Source organism: Perognathus longimembris, chromosome 2 (genome assembly GCF_023159225.1).
Source record: "Perognathus longimembris pacificus isolate PPM17 chromosome 2, ASM2315922v1, whole genome shotgun sequence".
Lineage (NCBI taxonomy): Eukaryota > Metazoa > Chordata > Mammalia > Rodentia > Heteromyidae > Perognathus > Perognathus longimembris.
Window position 1 is genome coordinate 43,890,884 of NC_063162.1, and position 23,185 is coordinate 43,914,068.

At 42.7% G+C, this 23,185-nt stretch overlaps 1 protein-coding gene across 3 annotated transcripts; it reads right to left on the reverse strand.

The window, feature by feature from the left end:
- Positions 1-2,006: 2,006 nt before the first annotated feature.
- Positions 2,007-22,010, reverse strand: Pbld (phenazine biosynthesis like protein domain containing). Of its 3 annotated transcripts, none has more exons than XM_048338899.1 (10): positions 21,871-22,010; positions 11,635-11,734; positions 10,275-10,373; positions 9,261-9,370; positions 9,152-9,181; positions 6,159-6,247; positions 4,992-5,170; positions 3,444-3,506; positions 2,533-3,028; positions 2,007-2,297 (listed from the first exon to the last, which is right to left on the reverse strand). In XM_048338899.1, the coding sequence occupies exons 1-9, from the start codon at positions 21,952-21,954 to the stop codon at positions 2,916-2,918; spliced, it is 867 nt and encodes a 288-aa protein (XP_048194856.1). In that variant the 5' UTR covers positions 21,955-22,010; the 3' UTR covers positions 2,007-2,297; positions 2,533-2,915. The 3 variants fall into 3 exon arrangements, with proteins under 3 accessions (XP_048194856.1, XP_048194857.1, XP_048194858.1); XM_048338900.1 differs by having other exon boundaries at positions 2,007-2,304; XM_048338901.1 differs by lacking the exon at positions 3,444-3,506.
- Positions 22,011-23,185: the final 1,175 nt, after the last annotated feature.

Genomic DNA, 23,185 nt, shown 5'->3' on the forward strand with positions numbered 1-23,185 from the left:
CAGGCACATTTAGAAGTCATCTGCTATATAGACAATTGTCACTTGGGAGTGAGGAAAGCAGTGGCAAAATCTGGAAGCTGGAACACCTTGTGGTTCTCAGATTTAAACATAGACCAGAATCATCTGGAGGTTTGTTAAGACTCAAAGCACTGGGCCCCATCTCCAAGCCAGCATGATTTTTAACTCTTCTCTGAATCCATCTCACAGACCCACTGTCTATAGAAGTTCAGAGCTATGTAAAAGACTCCCTTGGTGTGAGACAGAGCCTGTCCATTTGTACATCTAGCAAGATCTCAGGTGGCCCCATGATGAGGGTGAGGGCCACATTCAGAGAATCCACTTGCACCATTTGTCTGTCAGGGATGCTCAAAGTTGCTATGATTCTCAGGTCCTTCCTCCTTCCTTCCTTCCTTCTTTCCTTCCTTCCTTCTTCTTTCTCTCTTCTCTCTTTCCTTCCTTCCTTCTCTTCCTCCCTTCCCTTTTCCTTCCTTCCTTCTTTCTTTCCCTCTTCTCTCTTTCCTTCCTTCCTTTCTTCCCTTCCCTTCCCCTCCCCTTCCTTCCCTTCCCTACTTCTCCCTTCCCTCCCTCCTCCCTCCCTCCCTCCCTCCCTTCCTCCCTCCCTTCTTCCCTTCCTTCCTTCCTTCCTTCCTTCCCTCCCTCCCTCCCTCCCTCCCTCCCTCCCTCCTTCCTTCCTTCCTTCCTTCCTTCTTTTTTTTCCTTGTTTTGTTTTGTTTCTGGCCAGTCCTGAGGGCTTGGAACTCAGGGCCTGAGCATTGTCCCTGGCTTCTTTTTCCTCAAGGCTAGTACTCTACCTCTTGAGCCACAGCACCACTTTAGCTTTTTCTGTTTATGTGGTGCTGAGGAATCGAACCTAGGCTTTAATGCATGCTAGGCAAGCACTCTACTAAGCCACATTCTCAGGCCCTTTTCTTTCTTTCTTTTTTATGTCAGTCTTGGGGCTTGAACTTACCTGGGCACTGTCCCTGAGCCTCTTTGGGTTCAAGGCTAGCACTCTACCATTTGAGCTACAGTGCCATTTCCCCTTTTTCTTAGTAGTTTATTGGAGATAAGAGTCACGTGAACTTTCCTTTCCAGGCTGGCTTAGAACTGTGATCCTCAGATCTCAGCCTCCTGAAAGGCTGTATACAGGATACAGGTATGAGCCACTGGTGCCCAGCTCAAGTCCTTTCTATATGGAGTGCGTGCATGCGTGTGTGTTGTGTGTGTGTGTGTGTGTACACACATACTGGTTCTTGGGCTTGAACTGTGCCTGGGCATTATCCCTGGATGTTTTTGCTTAAGGTTAGCATTCTACCACTTGAGCCACAGCTCTGCTTCTGGGTTTTGGGTGGTTAATTAGAGATGAATATCACAGACTTTCCTGGCTTCAAACCAAAATCCTCAGATCTCAGCCTCCTGAGTATCTAGGATTAAAGGTGTGAGCCACAGTGCTAAACTATATATAGTTTTTGTTTTGATGGTGCTTGGGTTTGAAGTCAGGACTTTTTGCTTGCTAGGCAGGTGCTCTACCACTGGTACTTTCTATGGTTCAGTTGAGGTTGGGAAAAAACCCTCACAGGTGGTGAAAACCTGTCAGTGATTCTCACCTTTCATATTGTGACCCATCACCGTGCTATGAATTGGTGTAAGACATTCAGTTAACTGTTACACATTCAGTTGAGCCCAGGATGACCCAGAATTTTTGCTCTTCTTGCTTTAGCCTGACAGACCTGGTTAAATTCACTCTTAATTAGTAAAAGTAAACAAAAATAAGAAACATGGTAGTAGCGAAATTGTTAACATTAGCCTTGTTTTTTGAGATGGCTGAGAATTGGCATCAATGACCACAATGAGTCCTCTTAACCCCAGAGCCAGCTATAGTATTCAACCTTACAGATGCCACTGGATTTAAAGTTTTATTAAAACTCATTTTATTAAGAGAAAGGAAGAATCCTTTTAAAGTTATCACTCTAAAGCCACATATCAAAACAAATTAAGAGACTATATTACTTTCAGCACTTAATTTTACTATCATATAAGTAGCTTACATACAAACATAGCTTTTTTTCATGCTGGTACTAGGGATTGAACTTGGAGCCTGGGTACTGTCCCTTAGCTTTTTCACTCAAAGCAGGTACTCTACCAGCCATAGCTTGAGCCATAACTTGATTTCTGGTTTTTGATGGTTAATTGGAGATAAGAGTCTCATTTGAACTTTCATCCTCCAACCTCAGCCTCTTAAGTAGATAGGATTATAGGTACGAGCCATTGGTGACCTGGTTTGCACTTTTTTTTTTCTTTTTTCTTTTTTTTTTGGCCAGTCCTGGGCCTTGGACTCAGGGCCTGAGCACTGTCCCTGGCTTCTTCCCACTCAAGGCTAGCACTCTGCCACTTGAGCCACAGCGCCGCTTCTGGCCGTTTTCTGTATATGTGGTGCTGGGGAATCGAACCTAGGGCCTCGTGTATCCGAGGCAGGCACTCTTGCCACTAGGCTATATCCCCAGCCCCTGCACTTTTTTTTAATAGTAGCACTAAATCATAAAATAGCTTTCTCTGTTTTCTCATACTTTTTCAAAGGCCCACAAATATTCTAAGAGGCATTCATACCCAAATTTACATGGCTTCTTACTCCTTCCACTATACCCACCCCATTCATTCTTCAGTATTATAATCAAAAGAGATAACATTATTCTGTATTTACAGTTGCTACCATCTCAAATAGGATTTTTTAAATTCCTTTAGTTAATTATTCCAGAAGCATTACTAAATTTCTATGGATATGTCTTTCTTTTTCTATTTCTCACATGAGGATTGAGTGGACTACTCTGCAAGCTTGCTAAAGGCAGCCTCTTACATTTCTTCTCATGAAGAAAAGGCTTTGCCCACAAAGTCAGCAGCATCCTCACATAGCCTGTCTAGGCCATCAGCGTTCCTTCTAACACCACTGTAGCAGCACCCTTCACGTCCACTCGCCCATCAGATCGCAGAGCAATGTCTAGTTCTCCTCCGCGGCAGGAACACTGAAAAGCTAGACAAAGCACAAAAGGAGTCACCAGCTAAGAGTGTAGTCAAAGACTTCTCGTTACCAACTTTGGAGTCTCTCTAAGGCAATTGATGGTTTTTGGTTGTTGTTTTTTTCCCCCATCCTAGGGCTTGAACTCAGGATCTATGCACTATCCCTGCATGTTCTAGCTTAAGGCTAGCACTCTACCACTTGGAGCCACAGCAAGTTAGTTTTATTCAGTGAACACTTATTGGGCACCTACTGTATCCAAAGTGTCTGCGTGTTGAGGGGACAGAGGTGGAAGGGCTTTGGAGTAGAAGATATTTAAAGTTATGGAAGGAAGGCTATCTCACATGAGTCATAACATCTTGCTACATTTTCAAGGGCATATGAAACAGGCAAAATAAAAAAAAGAGCAATTGGAAAAGAACTTTCCTACCACGCATTTCTTTCTTCCCAAGCTGCTGGGACCAGTAGCTGCTGAGAACAGTGTGTGCAGATCCTAAAAAGGGAAAAATGTAAGGCAATCTCAAAGAAAACAAGGTCACAAACCATTGTCTAGTTTGACTAAACCTTAGGTCATCAAGTCTTCAGATTAACCTAGCCACAGCAGAATGTGGAATTATGAGTAGAAACCAAAAGGAAGATACAGAATTTTATTTATTTATTTATTTATTTATTTATTTTTATTTATTTTGGCCAGTCCTGGGCTGTGAACTCAGGGCCTGAGCACTGTCCCTGGCTTCTTTTTTGCTCAAGGCTAGCACTCTGCCACTTGAGCCACAGCGCCACTTCTGGCCATTTTCTGTATATGTGGTGCTGAGGAATCGAACCCAGGGCCTCATGTATATGAGGCAAGCACTCTTGCCACTAGGCCATATTCCCAGACCCAGATACAGAATTTATAAATAAGCTTCTCCCAACTGACTGCAGGTTTTACTTTAATTTTAATACTTTCGTGCCAGTTCTGGAGCTTGAACTCAGGGCCTGGTTGCTGTCCTTGAGCCTTTGTGCTCAAGACTCATATTCTACCACTTGAGCCATAGCTCCACTTTAGGGGGGGGGGCGGTTAATTGGAGATAAGGGTCACACAGACCTTCTTGTTCAGGCTGGTTTCAAACCGCAATCCTCAGACCTCAGCCTCCTGAGTAGATAGGATTACAGGTATGAGCCAGCTTCTGACTACAGGTTTTAATTCTTGTCCTCCAGTTCAGTCAGCCCTTGAGAGAAAAATCAAGGTCTTCACACAAATCTATATCTTTCTGGTTCAAGTAGTAGATTGCCAGCCTTGAGTGAAAAAGCTGAAATGAGAGTGTGAGGCTCTGAGTTCAAGCTCTAGTACAAAAAAGTAGCTCAGAGGCTGGGAATATGTCCTAGTGGCAAGAGCACTTGCCTTGTATACATGAAGCCCTGGGTTCGATTCCCCAGCACCACATATATAGAAAACAGCCAGAAGCGGGGAAAGGGAAAGGGGGAGGAGGGAGGGGGGTATGAGGGACAAGGTAACAAACAGTACAAGAAATGTATCCAATGCCTAATGTATGAAACTGTAACCTCTCTGTACATCAGTTTGATAATAAAAATTTGAAATAAAATAAAATAAAATGATGCTAATCGAAAAAAGAAAAAAAAAAAAAAGAAAACAGCCAGAAGTAGCACTGTGGCTCAAGTGCCAGAGTGCTAGCCTTGAGCAAAAAGAACCCAGGGACAGTGCTCAGGCCCTGAGTCCAAGGCCCAGGACAGGCAAAAAAGAAGAAGAAAAAAAAAAAACTAGCTCAGAACTGAAGCAATCTGGAAGGTTATGTGCAGGTCACCAAGATAGTTATTCATTATCCTTCCCTTTCTTTCTTTTCTTTTTGAAGATGGTGGAGGGGGGGGAGGTTATCACTATGTTGCTTAGCTTGGCCTTAGCACGAACTGTAACATACCACTATACCCAGCTTCTCTTCCATGTTGAACCCCTCCCATGGTCTCAGAGAAAAAGTACCTGTTACAGGGTCCTCGGCCACACCCACCCATGGAGCAAAATATCTGGAGTAGAAGTCAAATGTTTGGGTCTGCCCTCCAGGCTCTCCTTTAAGAGTGAGAATGAGTCCTTTCACCTTTCCTGTATTTTCAATTTGAGGCAGATTCTCTGTGTTCACCTTCAGAGTCTCTAGAAATGACCTTGGGCAGAAATAGTCTGGATTAGGACAAACCCATTACATAGAATGCCTACCACACAGAATGGGAAACAGGCCGGGGCAAACTGCCCAGATGACTCATTAGTAGGGGGGAGGCAGAGTAGAGAGATGAAGAGACAAGAAAAAGTAAAAATCATAAATATTGAAAGACTTAGAAATTAAAACCAGGAAGTAAAGTGAAAAAACAGAGTACCACCACCCTCCCACCACTTTCTCCTTTCAGTACAACGATAGGAGATAAGCAAGGCATTGTGGCTCACTCCTGTAATCCTAGCTACTGAGAAGGCTGACATCTGAGGATCCCAGTTCAAAGCCATCACCATCTTGGTCTCCCAGATCAATGATTAGGGCATTGCTAGATAACATAATCATGTGTATACCCCCAGCTCAGAAAGTATAAAAGACTCTAGAGGGCTGGAAATATGGCCTAGTGGTAAAGTGCTTGCTTCGCATACATGAAGCCCTGGGTTCGATTCCTCAGCACCACATAAATAGAAAAGTGGTGTGTGGCTCAAGTGGCAGAAGGCTAACCTTGAGCAAAATGAAGCCAGGGACAGTGCTCAGGCCCTGAGTCCAAGCCCCAGGACTGGCAAAGAAAAAAAAAAAAGACTCTAGATAAGAACCGCCATTTTGAGTCTTTGCTACTATTTCTTGCATGGGGAGCAGGAAGTACCCCACTAGCCACTTTATTTCTCACTACTTTATCCTATTATTCTAAAATACTAAAATAAATCCTTGCTAAAACTTCCAACTTGTGAAATTCTTCTTGTTGTGATACATTTTGAAATTCTTTTCATGTGTGGATCTCCAGTTCCTTTGACTTTGCATGGAAACTGGGAGGCTGAGGAGACACACCCCCCCATTTCCTTCATCCAGTGACAGTTTGGGCACAGCACAGACACACTAATGCAGACCTAGAAATCTAGGGGTTCAGACTCCCCAGTGCAGACACAGTTAACCATTGTGTTTACCTTTTGTAAGAATCACTAAGCCGGACAAGGAGTTTGCATGTGTCTGGAGAGTAGTGGATATCTTGGACCAGAGTGTCACCTATCGCCATCTGTGCAAGCAGACCAAAGAATCCTCAGGAACACATAGGGCCAAGGCTTTGATCCCCACAAATGAGAAGGAAGCCCTCATGAAACATCTGCAGTTCTCAATAGTATTAGCTCAACCTCATCACTTGAAGGTATTCCTGGCACCAAAGGGCTTTCCCAGGCCATTTAGTTTATACTCTACTAGCCTCAAAACAGATCCTGCTCACAAGTATGTTTGTTTCATATTAACTTGAAAGTTTATTTCTCTATTGAGGCTGGAATTTTTGGTCCTCACAATTGCTAGGCAGGCACTCTTTTGTTGAGCCATGCATCCAGTCCTATTTTTACTGGCTTTCTTTTTTTCCCCCGCTCTTGCTGGGGCTTGAACTCTGGGACTAAGTGTTGTCCCTGAGCTTCCTTTGCTCAAAGCAAGCACTCTACCACTTGAGCCACAAGACTACTTCTGGCTTTTTTGAATCGTTTCTTGAAGATAAGAGTCTCATGGATATTCCTGTCCTGGTTGGCTTCAAACCACCATCCTCAGCTCTCAGCCTAGGCTGAGAGGCATGAGCTACAGGTGCGTGACAGCAAACATGCATTTATTTACTTATTTAGTCAGTAATTGGGCTTGAACTCAGGACCTGGACATATGTCCCTGAGCCTTTGTGCTTTGAGCCACAGCATCACTTCCTTTGCTGGCAATTTTTTTTAAAAAGGTTCTCACTTCCTGCCCAGGCACATATCTGGGCATGACCCACTTCTATTACACTTCTCAGTAGCTAGGATTACAGATGTTTGCTGATGGACCCAGCATTTTGTTAAGAAGGAGCTTTGAAGCCAGGCAGTGGTGATTCACACCTGTAATCTTAGCTACTCAGGAGGCAGAGATCTTATGATCACAGTTTTAAGCCAGCCCAGTCAGGAAAGTCCAAGAGACTTTTATCTCCAATAACTGCCAGAAAACTGGAAATAGAGCTGTAACTCAAAGTGGTAGAGCATTAACCTTGAGCAAAAAAGCTCAGGAATAGTGCTCAGGCCCTGAGTTCAAGCCCCAGGAATGGCACAAAAAAAAGGGGGACTCTTTTTATCTGCTCAGAATGGAGTCAAACCTCAATCCTAACAATCTCAGCCTCCAAAATAGCTAGGACTATAAGTGTGAGACACCAGCTCAGCTGGGCATGTAATGTCATTGTCTCTGGAGAAACACAGAAATGACAGTACTCACATACCCGATAATCCCTTTTCACAAATGCTTACCCAAGGTTTAGAGAGACTAGGTTGTATTCTTTCTACCATAAATAAAGTCTACCTTTATTCTCTAAAAACTTGGTCATCACAAAACACTAAGAGATTATAAATGCTACAGCTGAATATTAACTGAGAAATACCCCAGTGGTTCCCACAACAGACTATTTTACAGAATCAGTTTCTTTTCATGCAGCCATTGCTCGTGTCTAGACCTTCCTTCTTTCTTTGCATACTAAGCTCCTGCTCTTCTGGGGCTCCTCTGGAACCCCTGTGGGACAACTGCACTGACTACTCACTGGATGACACAAAGAATAAAATGAGACAATGCAAGGGAAACACTTAGCACACAGTACTTCCAGAAGCAAAAAACATTCACTACACCAGCCTCTAATGGCTTGTGGCTACAGTCCTAGCAATTAAAATGTTTTGTTATAATAATAATGTAATTATTTTCAATCATAACTGTTAAATAATTATTAATGATATAATTATGTTAACATAATTATAAATAGTAAATATAACAACACATTACTATAATTTTATTAATATAATTTTATATTATTAGCACCACCTGTACATAGAATCTCCATGAGGAGATCAGGCTATGTTTCCTGTCTTCTTTGGGAGGCACCCACACTTTCTAGTCTTTTCTACCCAAGTACAGCTCTCCTGCCTCAGTCTCATTTTCCCCACCCAAACCAGGTATGCTGACAATGGCCAGGTGGTTTCCATCCTTTCCCTCCACCTTATCTGTATGCATTTCATGGAATGATCTTTCTTGTCCAAAATCTCGGAGTCTCTTGAATTTTCACTATCATACCCAGGATTCATCTCTCACCTTGAAGCAAGAAATGGACAGAAATGCAACCTCCCTTCATTCTGTGAAGGTGCCCAGATGTCCTACCCTGCCTTCCTCACCACCTCCTCCAGGGATTTCTTGCTCTTTCAATCTGTCCCCAACAGTCTCTCTTTCCCTCTTCCCACAATGGAAACTGATGCTCACAATTAAGAGTCATGAAAACCGGGTGGGCTGGGAATGTGGCTTAGTGGTAGAGTGCTTACATAGCATGCATGAAGCCCTGGGTTCGATTGCTTAGTACCACATAAACAGAAAAAGCCAGAAGTGGCGCTGTGGCTCAAGTGGTAGAGGGCTAGCCTTGAGCAAAAGGAAGCTCAGGGACAGAGCCCAGATCCTGACTTCAAGCCCCAGGACTGGCAAAAAAAAAAAAGTCAAGAAAACTGGGAGTGAATGGTTCACACCTGTAATCCTAGATATATTCAGGAGGCTGAGACCTGAAGGTTAAGATGAAAAAAAAAAAAAAGTCCAGAGACTCTATGTCCAACTAACCAGTAGAGAGCCAGTCTGGAGGTATGGCTCAAGTAGTAGAGGACTAGCTGTAAGCTAAAAAGCTACATGAGAATGCCAGGCCCCAAGTTCAAGACCTGATAACAGTGAGAGCACATACACATACACACACACACACACACACACACACACACACACACACAGTGTCAAGGAAACTTGGTCAACCTTCTCACCAGACACATTGGATATTAAATCTCAAACCAAAAATCACTGTCAAAAGCCTATCTTTGGGAATCAAATCACACCAGATATTGAGTTCAAGCAAGAACAAATGACCAAATCACATAGACTCAATCAAATTCTTTTCACCAACCTTTATCAAGTTCTCTACTTCACGGAAGTCCTGCAAAGGAGAAAAGACAACACATTACAAAATCGGTGAATTGTTGGCAGGTTGGTAGCAGTAATTAGAAAAAGCTGACCTGGGGGTAGGTTGGGTAGAGAGGCAAGTCCAAGATAATGCCATCCTCAGCTCTTCTGGCCTTTAGTTCCCCACTCAGTGTGTTAAAGGTTAGAGTGCTACTCGTATTTTCTGGCCAAAAAAAAAAGGGCGAGAGGGGAGATGATCGAGAAATATAAAGATCACTTGGGGTACCAGTGTCTCACACCTGTAATCTAGCTACTCAAAAAGCTAGAAGTGGAGTATTATGCTGGTTAATTGGTGATAAGAATCTTATGGACTTTTCTGCCCAGGCTGACTTCAAACCAAAATCCTCCATTCTCAGCCTCTGGAGTAGGTAGGATTACATATGTGAGCCACCAGCACCTTTCTTTCTTCTTCCAATCTTTAACTCAAGAATATTCCCCTCAGTTCTTCCTGCATGTAATAATTATGCCTCAGAGCTTGCTTATTGGGAGACTTTGTCCTATGACACCATCCCTTACCATCCCATCAAAATTACAACCCCAAGACCCCCACTCTTCAATTCACTCCACCAAACCATTCTGTTTGTGTCCTTATTAATTGCTTTCTCTGTTGTCTCCCCTTTTGGGGGTACCTCCAGGCATTCTCTCCAAAGCCCTTATCATTCCTTGTCTGGTAAAGAAATAGGGAAAGAGAGAAACTGACAGTATTAAGTCCCTCTTAAGGGACTCAGGGATTGCTCAAACTCAGTGCAAGTGAGCTGTAATTTAAGAATGAATTTCAGTATGAGGAAATATTTGGACAAAATGTGCCTTTTGATTTACTAATATTACACCAAATAACATGCCTGTTCTACTGGCATAAATTCCCCCAACTTGTTGGTCACAATCAAATGGCATTTAGGGAATAAGCCATGATGTCTGTCCAGTGTGTTCTCAGAAAGATGAATGTGTGACTGAAGGTCACTGTTTTCTACACTTGTACAACATAAATACTGCTGGGTCTTTCTACAAGTCATTTTGAGCTATCGGAAAGAGTAGAGCGATATTCTTATTAAAGAAATTCACATTACTTATTTTGTAAAACAGTACAGCAGCAGAAGCAAGAGTAGCATGGCCACAGAGCGGGACTTCACTCGCTGGTGTAAACCACCTGAGTCCAAAGCAGGAACCTTCCGAAGAGGAAAAGCCAAAGAGACAAAATCATTGCCAGGCAAATGCGTTGCAAACTCTTCAGATTCTTCTTCTTTCCTAAACATTATGCTGGCAGAATTAAGGGCAAAAGTGTGTTATAAAGTGTCATGCAGACCAGACAAGTGTACTGGGGTTCCCTGGATCTAAATTTAAGCTGAAACATTCATGTGCACTAACCCTCCAGGTCTGCTTAGTATTGTTATATCAGAATACCACAGATTGAGTAATTTATAAAGAAGAGAAAGGTATTGGTTATACTCTAGAGGTTGTGAAGTCCAAGGCTGAGAGACTAGCATCTGGAGAGGGGCTTTCAGCTGCATCCTCCCATGACAGAAGGCAGAAGTGCAAGAGACTGCACCTGCATGAGCAAGTGAGCAAGAGGGGCCCCGAACTTGCTCCCCTAAGCAGCTCATTCTTGGCTGAGATTGTGGCTTAGTACATGCCATAGATTCCTCTGGCACTACATACACCTTTTACTGGGTATGGTAGTGCATGCTTATATTCCCAGAAATTAGAAATAGAAGCAAGAGGATCAAGAGACCTTGTCTCCCTCCCCCACCCCTAACCCCCCCCAAAAAAGCAAGAGGATCAAGAGACCTTGTCTCCCTCCCCCACCCCTAACCCCCCCCCCAAAAAAAGCAAGAGGATCAAGAGACCTTGTCTCAAAAAAGTGGGGAGGGAGGACAGGAAAGAGAGAACAACAGAGAATATTCTGTTTAAAATATAATATATGTATATGTGAAACAAAAATGAAGCCCAGGGCTGGGAATATGGCCTAGTGGCAAGAGTGTTTGCCTCGTATACATGAAGCCCTGGGTTCGATTCCCCAGCACCTCATATATAGAAAATGGCCAGAAGTGGCGCTGTGGCTCAAGTGGCAGAGTGCTAGCCTTGAGCAAAAAAGAAGCCAGGGACAGTGCTAAGGCCCTGAGTCCAAGGCCTGGGACTGGCAAAAAAAAGAAACCCACTGGAGATAAAGAACAAACTCCTATGCTAATCCATCACTCTTATCAGGCCCCACTTTCCAGGACTGTGAGAACTTAGTTTCCAGTGCACATGTAAACTATAAACTTAAACACTATAAATTTAAATGTACCCTTTTCCAGATGAACCAAAAACCAATTCCAAGTGTACTATTTCCTGCAAATAATACACAAATATCTCCTTTAGATATCATTCCCCCACCTAAAAAAGTAACTCTGGTACCATTCAAGAGTGGTTGTAAAGATGCATATTTACTTTGTGTGAAGTTGTCTGTTGGGCTCAATTTTCGGATAAAAGCAGTTTCAGAGAGGTTCATTTCCTTGGCAATATTTTGATAGGTGTCGTTCTCCAATTCCTTCATGAAAAATATGAAGAGTAAAACATTATACGCTTAAAAGAAAATTCAAGTTATATACATGGTGGGAATGTGTTTGTTTTGTGTTTTCTAAGTCCTAGGAATGGAAGCCAGGTCTTTGTATATGCTAACAACACCCTTCAAGTTTGATGGTTTTGTTTTTTTTTTTTTTAGGATGGGGTCTCTCTAGGTAGCCTCACTTGACCTTGCCCTCACTAGGTAGCCCAAGCTAACTTTGTTTTTTTTTTTTGTTTGTTTGTTTGTTTTTTAAGCATTTATTTCCTGTTCATGTACATCTGAGTATCTGGGATGTGGCTGATCTGTTTGAGATTTTTTTTTTTTTTTTTTTTTTTTTTTGCCAGTCCTGGGCCTTGGACTCAGGGCCTGAGCACTGTCCCTGGCTTCCTTTTGCTCAAGGCTACCACTCTGCCACTTGAGCCACAGCGCCACTTCTGGCCATTTTCTGTATATGTGGTGCTGGGGAATCGAACCCAGGGCTTCATGTATACGAGGCGAGCACTCTTGCCACTAGGCCATATCCCCAGCCCCCAAGCTAACTTTGAACTCACAATCTTCCTGTGTCTGCCTCTCCAGGGCTGGGACTCCAGGTATGCACCACCACACTCGGTGGAGAGCTGTTGATTTTGACAGGAAGTGCTACAGTGCTTTGACAAGGTATTGCCATGGTTCTAGAAAAGAGGGCAGATCTTGCTGAGTTGCACAAGAAAATGTGGGCAAAGAACTTTGTGTTGGGGCAGCATGTTTTATGAGTCATGGACTCACTTTTGTTCTCTTAGTAAATCAAAGATTGATGTATTATACAATGTATTATACAATACATTGATACTCTAGAATTCCGTTAGCCAAGTTAAGAGGAAAGTACAAGGCTGGAATGAAGTAAAATAAGTACCTACTACACCTGTGGGTTTTGGTGAGTGACATTTCACCAGCATGGAAGAGTTTGGGGAGCTGCAGAAGAATCCAGATTACCAAGGCAGCAAAATCAAGCGTCTGACTCAAGTACTTAGCATAGTCTGTTGAATGTTCCCTGCACAAACTGGTCTACCTGCCTGAGCATGCAAATGATGAACATGGGGCCATTTCAGTCCTTAATATGGAGGCATTTTTAGGAACAGAGAAAAGCCTCAGAGATGAGTCCTCAGGGCTGCCAAGACCTGCACTGCAGATCTGCAGTTCTTCTTCTATCTGATTTAGTTAAAACTTCATATCATAATCCTTCCTTTCTTTGTCTATTGTTTCTTGTGACCCCTTAGACAAGAATCTTTTGTTTCGTTTTTCTTTCCTTGTGCTGGACATTGTAAGGTTTGTGCTGGAAGTGCTCCAGGAAGATGCCCTCCACCTGGTTAAGTCTCTACCCAGTTATCTGGGTAACTAGCAGATCTGGAGGCAGTTACCTCCCACTTCCCAGAGGTCACCTCCTAATCCACCTGGCCACACCCACCTGCCCCTGCCCTAGATAAGGCAGGGATGGATAGGGGAGGGCCCTTCTCTCTGGCCATGCATCATCTCGGCCACAGGCCAGCAGTTCAGTAAAAAACTTTCTCTCCTGCCTGAATACTGCGTGGCATTCTCCTTTATTGGCTACTTACTTAAAAAACCTAACAGACACTAGAGCTTGAACTCAGGGCCCAGGTGCTGTCTGAGCTTTTCTGTTCAGAGCTGGCACTCTACCAGCCATGCCTTTACTTCTGGCTTTTTACTGGTTAATTGGAGATGAGAGTCTCACAGACTTTACTGCCTGAAAATCATGATCCTCAAATCTCAGCCTCCTTAGTAGCTAGAACTATAAGTGTGAGTCACCAGCACCTGGTGAGACAAGAGTCTTTAAAAATATGAAAGCATCTCACACTGTAGGCAAAGTCATCAACTTCTGGCAACAGATTTCCTTGTCACACATAAGCTAGGACAGACACTTCACAGCCTGTGAGCTCCCCGTTCTTTACTTCTAAACTGCACCAATTATAACTTGAATTTTGGTTCTAGGACACTCAAATGTACCTTACTTAAAGTGGGGAAGAAGGAGGAGTTAAAAACAATCCTACTATTTATCGAACAGATCAAAAACAATATAGAAAGTTTTTGTCAAGCCAGGCATCAGTGGCTCACACCTGTAATCCTAGATACTCAGGAGGCTGAGAGTTCAAGATCAAGGTTCAAAGCCAACCCAGGTAGGAAAGTTCATGAAACTCTTATCTCCAATTAACCACAAAAAAGCTAGAAGTGGAGCTGTGGCTCTAGTGGTAGAGTGCTTAGCCTTGGGCAAAAAAAAAAAAAAAATCTCAGGGACAGCGCCCAGGACCTGAGTTCAAACCCTAGGACCAGCACACACACACACACACACACACACACACACACACACACACACACACACACACGACAGAAAGAGAAAGAAAAAGGAAATTTTTGTCAATAGTAAGTACAGCTGAACTTTCACTGAGTTTCTACACTGGAACCAAAGGTCAAGATAACACTGAATCATGAATTATGAAAATCCTTTAACTTTGATAGCCTTAGAAATAAAGTAAGAGAACATTCATTCAAAATACTGAATTGTGGGGTTTGGGGTATTGCTCAGTTGTGGAAAATGTGCTTAGCATGAACCATGCCCTGGGTTCAACCTCTAACAGCATCAAAAAAAATTACAAACAGCTATTAGTCTCTTTGCTCTAATAAATCCATTTCTCTTTGGTGTTCTCACACAAATCAGATTTCTAACACAAATGCTGAGTAATGTCTGTTTGCTTTTCTGAGTTTCACTGTCCTCTGGACCGACACTGAGGTTCTGTCACCTGATGACCCAAAAGCTCCAAAAAGCAGAGTAAAGTTTTAAAATGCTTCCATCTTGTGGCAGTTTAGAAATATGGCAACATAAACATGATAGCCTTCTCAGTCTCTGTCCCTCTGCTGGACAAGACTCCAGCAAAGGAAAAGGAATTGATGTAGAACGTTATAAAAACCACCTGGGAAGGAACGCAAGCACCCTGAAGCAGCCGAATGTCCCATTGAGACGCTGTGCCCATACAGTGCGGTATTTAAACCATGGGCCAACTTTGGTTGTTCCCAGTGCTCCTTATGGGCACCTCACTCCCTTCTGTTCCATCACAGAACCCCAAGCTTCATATTCAATTGTTTGTTGGTGGAGCTGGGGATTGAACCCAAGGCCTCAGCAGTGTTGAGCCACATCCTCAGCCCCCATACGTCTCATATCCAATCCACTCGACCCTAACAAGACCACAAAACCAGTAATGATTGGTGAATAACAACACCTAGAAAGGGATTTTGTCATAATCTATAATATTAGTTGATTAGAATACTTTCACATTCACTCTACCTATAGCTGCTTAGTGTAACCTAGTGCTAGGCAGGGTAGGTTGGAACAAGCTGGAATGGGTTATGCTCTCACAGAGCTTGCAGTCGAGAGAGGAAGACAGGCATTGAATAAATGCCTGTGTCACCAGCTGGGAAACAGGGTTCAAGGAATATGGCGGTATCGAGCAGAGAGGATGAGCAATCAGACACAGCTGAGGTGGGATCCTGGGTAGTCACTTTGTGTGCTTACCCCAGGCAATCTTTCCTCTGCTCAGGTCTCTTGATCAGTAAATCGGGGGCATGGATAGTAAAACCTACTGATAGGGCTGGGGATATGGCCTAGTGGCAAGGGTGCTTGCCTCGTATACATGAAGCCCTGGGTTTGATTCCCCAGCACCACATATGTAGAAAATGGCCAGAAGTGGCGCTGTGGCTCAAGTGGCAGAGTGCTAGCCTTGCGCAAAAGGAAGCCAGGGACAGTGCTCAGGCCCTGAGTTCAAAGCCCAGGACTGGCCACAAAATAAATAAATAAATAAATAAATAAATAAATAAAACCTACTGATAGAATGATTGTGAAAATGCCTGAGATTTAAGAAAAACCCCAGGATATCCTGATGAATTTGCCTGAGATCCTTGTTCCAAAGCTGAAGGTTATGTCTAGAAGCCAGTGAGGATGCATTAGTACCAAGATCTCTTTCTCTTTTGCATCCTTCTCTTTCTTCCCTGATCTAACCCACACATACATAACCTCAACAACACAGAAGAAAATCCCTGAGAGCATTGTAGAATGTAAGTGAGTCTCAATGTGTGTTCTCTACCTCTGTCGATATTGGTTTACTAGGTGGTAAAGATAGTTTATCAAAAAACCAAACAGAATGCCACTCCTTAACATTACATAGCTGTCTGACCTATTTCCAATATTAGCCATGGCTGGGAAAGTTTCTTAGCAGTTGTGATGATATATTTCACTTTTCATGTGGTTTCTATATATCATCTCCAGTGTTCTACATGATCTTTATTGTCAAAATGATGGAGAAGCATCACTTCTAAAATTTTCTTTCCTCAAAAATCTACTTCATCTTCCACTTAGCCCTTAATCTGCTCTTGTACAGGGTCATACTTTCCTATGTACAATATTTAAAAAATAAGCTTGCTGGGACTGGGAATGAGGCTTAGCGGTAGAGTGCTTGCCCAGCATGCATGAAGCCCTGGGTTCCTCAGTACCGCATAAACAGAAAAAGCCAGAAGTGGTACTGTGGCTCAAGTAGTAGAGCTCTAGCCTTGAGCACAGAGAAACTCAGGGACAGAGCCCAGGCCCTGAGTTCAAGCCCCAGAAGTGGCAAAAAAAAAAAAGTTTGCCTTAAAAACAAAATGTCTTTTGGGCTAAGGTCATATAGCTCAAGAGGCAAAGTACTTACCTAGCAAGTTCAAGGCACCGGGTTCAATGTTCTTGGAACATTATCACTCAGTCTTATTTCTTTCCAGCCAAATTTCACCAAGTGTTCAGAAAGTTCAAAATACAATTACTCTAACCTTCACTCTATACTTCAAGGTTAGAGGTAGAGTGCTAGCCTTGAGCAAAAAGAAGCCAGAGACGGGACTTGAGTCCAAGTCCCAGGACTGGCAACAAAAACAAACATCAAGTTTTTCTGTGCTTAGTCTCATCTCAACCAAATCTTTTCGTGTGTGTGTGTGTGTGTGTGTGTGTGTGTGTGTGTGTGTGTGTGTGTGGTATGTGTGTGTAGACCTGGGGCTTGAATTCAGGGCCTGAGCACTGTTGCTGAGCTTCTTTTGCTCAAGGCTAGCACTCTACCACTTGAGCTACAGTGACACTTCCAGCTTTTTCTTTTTCTCTCTCTCTCTCTTTTTTTTTTTTTTGCCAGTCCTGGGCCTTGGACTCAGGGCCTAGCACTGTCCCTGGCTTCTTTTTGCTCAAGGCTAGCACTCTGCCACTTGAGCCTCAGCACCACTTCTGGCCATTTTCTATATATGTGGTGCTGGGGAATTGAACCCAGGGCTTCATGTATAGGAGGCAAGCACTCTTTTTTTTTTTTTTTTTGCCAGTCCTGGGCCTTGGACTCAGGGCCTGAGCACTGTCCCTGGCTTCTTCCCGCTCAAGGCTAGCACTCTGCCACCTGAGCCACAGCGCCCCTTCTGGCCGCTTTCCATATATGTGGTGCTGGGGAATCAAACCCAGGGCTTCATGTATACGAGGCAAGCACTCTTGCCACTAGGCCATATTCCCAGCCCAGCCTTTTCTTTTATGTGGTACTGAGGAATGGAATCCAGGGCTTCATGCATGCTAGACAAGCACTCTACCACTAAGCCACATTCCTAGCCCTTTTCTTCTTCTTCTTCTTCTTCTTCTTCTTCTTCTTCTTCTTCTTCTTCTTCTTCTTCTTCTTCTTCTTCTTCTTCTTCTTCTTCTTCTTTGCAGTAATGGGGCTTGAACTCAGAGCCTGGGCACTATCCCTGAGCTCTTTTGTTCAAGGCTCTATCACTTTGAGCCATGGCACCAGTTCTAGTTTTTGAGTGATTAACCAGATATAAGAGTCTCATGAAGACTTTTTCCCCCTCAGCTGGCTTCACACCACAGCCCTCAGATCTCAGCCTCCTGAGTAGCCATATGCACCTGGCCAAATCTTTTCTACTTGAATTCATTTACTTGGAATTAATTTAGAACATAAAAGTTATACATCTTAATGGTGTGTCATGCAATGTTTCAATCAGATCAAATTTTAACCAGAATAAAAGTGGGTAAGTAAAACAACAAAATTGCTACTGAAGCATTGGACTTTAATTCTAAAGTTTTCCTCCATAAAACCACACATTGTTCCATCCTGAGTTCCCACTGTCTCCAATGCCTTTAGGTCTTAGTCTCTGTGTGGCTACTAAACCAGGTTTTTTTTTAGTTTTTGGTTAATCGTGGGACTGAATTCAGGGCCTGGGCACTGTCTCTGAGCTTTATTGCTCAAGGCTATCACTCTACCACTTTGGGTCCAATTTCCTGATAGCTAATTGGAGATAAGAGTCTCACAAACTTTTCTGCCTGGGTTAGCTTTGAACCGTGATCCTCAGATTTCAGCCTCCTGAGTAGCTGGGATTACAGGTGTGAGCTACCTTGCCTGGCCCAGGTTTTCTTATCTGTTTTTTCCCTTAGGCTTTGTGAACTTCAAGGGCTACCAGTTTGTTAGCTTTGTACTTCTGGACCCTAGCCCAGAACCTGTCTTATGATTGATATTGACAAATATTTGTAGAAGATATTAATGGCAGGCTAACTCTCTACTGAATTGTGTCAATATTATAAGGTTTGTCACTTCTTTGTGATATTTTCCAATGTGTGCTTGTGTTGTCTGTAAGTATTGAGAATAGCTACATTCTCCAGACGCAAATGAAAACCTAAGGGTAGAAATCATGAATCATCAAGTGAATTGGAAGATTTTAAACAGTTTCTGAGTCATGTTCTCCCTTATCTTCCTTTCCTTTCTTCCATTCCTACTGAAACTTATTTTCTAATTTTTCCATATATGCAAATAACATAAACTATATTTTAACGGAGAGAGAAATATACATAGCTAGAGACAGATCAAGCCTTATGTTTAATGTATATTTTGGAGATAAAAGAAGTTAGAGAGCTGAGTGTTGGTGGCTCATGCCTGTAATCCTTCAGTTAACCATCAGAAAACTGGAAGTGGAGCTGTGGCTCTAAATTGTAGAGTGCTAGCCTTGAACAAAAAAGCTCGGGAACAGGCCCTGAGTTCAAGCCCCAGGAGGTGAAGGAGAAGGAGAGGAGAAGGAGAAGGAGAGAAGAAAGGGGAGGGGGAGGAGGAAGAAGAGAAGAGGAGGAGGAGAAGGAGGAAGAGGAGGAAGAGGAGAAGGAGGAGGAGGAGGAGGAGAAATAATTAGAGAATAGTGCCAATTCTTGTTATCTGGTACGAAGTGAACATATAAATCACTCAAAATTATTTTCAAAACATATATACTTTTTTTGGGGGAAGGGGTGGTACTGGGGTTTGTACTTAGGACCTTAAGCTTACTAGGCCCATGTTCTACCACTTGAGCATCATTAGCCAACTCCATTTTCAAAACTCTCCAAGAATATTCCATGGGCTACATAGCAAGACCTTGTCTCAAAGGGGAAAAGGTATTTACATGGAGACCTGAAACAACTATATTAAGATTCTTTTTTTTTTTTCTTTTTTCTTTTTTGCCAGTCCTGGGCCTTGGACTCAGGGCCTGAGCACTGTCCCTGGCTTCTTTTTTGCTCAAGGCTAGCACTCTGCCACTTGAGCCACAGCGCCCCTTCTGGCCATTTTCTATATATGTGGTGCTGAGGAATCGAACCCAGGGCTTCATGTATATGAGGCAAACACTCTTGCCACTAGGCCATATCCCCAGCCCTATATTAAGATTCTTGACAAACAATTACATTCATTTCCAGCTTTACTCAGCTGGAAGCTGTGCTTGGCAGATTGTTCCAAAGAAAGTTCACAATTCAGAACCTGGTTACTGCTGGCCTACACTCCTAGCTGCTCAAGAGGCTGGGATCTGACAATCACAAAATCCGAGAGACTTATCTCCAATTAACCATCAAAAAGCCAGAAGGGGAGCTGTGGCTCAAGCGGTACAGCACCAGTCTTGAGTGAAAAAGCTAAGGGAGAGCACCTAGTCCTGAGTGCAAACCCGAGTACTGGCAGAAAGAAAGAAAGGAAGAACAGCAAGAAGGAAGGAAGGAAGGAAGGGAGGGAGGGAGGGAGGGGGGGAGGGAAGGAGGAAGGAAGGAAGGAAGGAAGGAAGGAAGGAAGGAAGGAAGGAAGGAAGGAAGGAAGGAAGGAAGGAAGGAGAGAGAAAGACAGAGATAAATGTTCACAGATTGGAGTCTGATTGTTAATCATTCTCTCACTAATCTTTCCAAACTTCATAAAGTTCCTAAAGAAAGTTCAGGACCTGGAATCTGGTTAATTATTTTTCCACGAATCTTTCCAAGCTTTTTAAGTTACTGGATAAAGTCTATTAACTTTATTGCCATCTACATTTTATAGGAGGAAAATACCAGCTGCAAACTTGCCTCATGAATGCAGGCACGGCAAGACAAAAGAAGCACTTTGGGTCACCATTTTCCTGCTCCATCTAAGGGGAGCAAAGAAGCTGAAGAAGCCTCACAAGGACATAGCTAATAACACTCACTCATCTCAGTGAAACCATAGCAAGTCTATATGTGCCTGCACACTGGAATCACAGGAGCTTTTAAACCAATGCTGCCTGGAGCCCATGCCCAGAGAGTCACTTGTACTGGTCTGAGATGTGGCTTAGCACACAAATTTTTAATGCATCTTGTGTGGACAAGATGAGAATCATTGTGCTCAAAAGCCTTAATGCATATTATAGACAACTTAATCTGTATGACTTATTTAAGAGGACCAATTGTTTACTGTTCGCTTCTCCTTCTTCTTTTTCCCAGTCCCAGGGCCTGAGCACTGTTCCTGGCTTCTTTTTGCTCAAAGCTAACACTCTACTACTTGAGCCACAGCACCACTTCTGGCTTTTTCTGTTTATGTGGTGCTGAGGAATCGAACCCAGGGCTTCATGCATGCAAGGCAAGCAAGCACTCTACCGCTAAGCCATATTCCCAGCCCTTATTTCTTCTTGTCTTTTCCTTTTACTCTTTCTTTCTTTGGAGTGGAGATTATTGTTTTAGCTTTCTGGATTTTATAGCTCAGGCTAGCTCAAATTCTTGATTTTTCTACCTCAACCTCCCAAACGCTGATATTAAAAAGACATGCACCATCATGCCCAGTTAACTGTCTCTTAGAATAATTCTCAGATAATCTACTCTTATCCTAACATCCCCAAATGGAAGGGCACTTTAAATATTTCCTCCTACCCAGAGAACAACACCAAGTCAAGAAGTATTTCACTATTCCATTAACATTTATCCTGATCAAAGTTCTTATCTAAAATGAGATCCTTTATAAGTGAGGTTCTCTACATATTAGAGCTCAATTACTTCTACCTTTCTACTTGATTACTTAATTCTTTGCACAGTGTCTCCTTTTCTTGGTCCTTAGAAGAATTTCTAAATGTCTGTGCAATAGATAAGGTTAAAGACAGCTATCTAGAATGAGATATTCCAAATGTAATTTCAGACACAACTAGTCTCATAAAACTCACCTAATTTCATTCCCCTCAAAGTTTGGTGCTAACTAAATGAAAACTTGGAGGCCCAAAGGAGCACTAGGAGCATGGGGCTTAAGTAGTAGAGCACCTGCTTAGGAAGTGTCAGGTCCTGAGTTCAAACCCCAGTAAAAACAATAACAAAACTAGTTATTCTTTTATAATTGCCTCCAGTTCTTCTTGATATAAATCTTCATTTTTCTAGAGTGAATCTAGAGATTCACATTCCTGTCATATAATTTGGTCATGACCAACTTGAAGACATAGCATTCCTGATGCCACAACAAAGAACACAAACCAAAGAGCTCAACAAACACAAAAAGCCTTATTTTCTTTAAAAAAATTTTTTTTGCCAGTCTTGGAGCTTGAGCTAAGTGCCAGGGCACTATCCCTGAGTTTCTTTTGCTCAAGGTTAGCACACTGCCATTTGAGCCACAGTGCCACTTCCTGCTTTTTCTGTGTATGTGGTGCTGAGGAATTGAACTCAGGGCTTCATGCATACTAGGCAAGCACCCTACCACTAAGCCACATTCGCAGCTCCCTGACACCCCCCCCCTTTTTTTTCTTAAAGAAATAATTGTTCCTACAGGACTGTAAAATTTCAATACTGTACTTGTAGTTCAAGCACTTACATTCTCCAGGAGGCAGACGGCTGCGGGGTTCCCACGAAATGCCCTTGCTGTGAACGCATCTGTGATGAAAATCGGGAGCTTCATTTTCCTCACTGCTGTTTTTCCCAAGGTCTCACAATTGTCAGTGTTCTCCCTTACTTTTTGTTATTGCAAAAATCAAAAAGTTAATGTTTTACACAGTGTACTGCAGCAGTGAACAGATCCAAGATACAAAGTCAAGCAATTATTCTAAGACACCAATGTGGAAACATAGGGAATCTCCTAGCCTATAAGCCGCTATATTGGATTTGTTTTGAAATACTGGCTAAATGGAATCATTTTTTCAAGCTTTTCATACCAAACTGAGAACTCAGCCTAATTACATTTTTTTTTTTTTAGTTTTATCCTCTCTTCCTCCTTCTGTTTCCTCATTTCCTTCCTATCTTTCCGTGCCAGTACTGGTGCTTTAACTCGGGGTCTAGGTGCTGTCCTTTAGTATTTCCACTCAGGGCTAGCACTTTACCACTTAAGCCACAGCTCCACTTCTGGTTCTTTGGTGGTTAATTGGGGATAAGAATCTCATGGACTTTGCTGCTGGCTTTGAACTGTGATCCTCAGACTCTCAGCCTGCTGAGTCATTAGGGTGATAGGAGTGAGCCACCTGCACCCTGCTTCTAAGTATAAAAATCTTGAAAAATAAAAGTACTAACCTATAATCCACACAAAGAGAAAATAACATTTATGTTTAGATATAGACGTTTTTGGTTTATACATATTAGTTATACAAAGATCTGTTTTAAATATATATATATATACATATATGCTTTAGGTAGTTGTACAAAGGTGTTGCCACTCAACAGAGCAGTTTATGAATACATTTTCACCCACCCCTCACTCAACAAAGAAGAGTCTCTTGTGACATTTCCACACATGCTTATAATGTAACCTGATGAACCACACTTCCTCTACCACTCTCCCCATCCCACTCCCCCTTTCCAGAGCAATTTCAACAGGTTCCATTGTAGTATTTTCAAACTGTCTGACCATATTCATCTTCATTCACCCTCCTTGGTAGCCCTCTTATTCCTTCTGGTACACATCCCCCTCACCAGAGCCTGTCATTCATTTTTTCGGTTTGTAATAGTGTATTAGTTGCACCAAGTGGTCTCAACGATGGTGTTTCAAGTGTGTACATCCCATACCTTGCTAAGAACCATGTTGCTGGGCTGGGGATATGGCCTAGTGGCAAAAAAAAAAAAACCATGTTGCTTTCTTTTTCCACTTTCCCAAACCTTTTCAGACAACTGTTTTCTTGTTTTTGTTTTGTTTTTCTGAT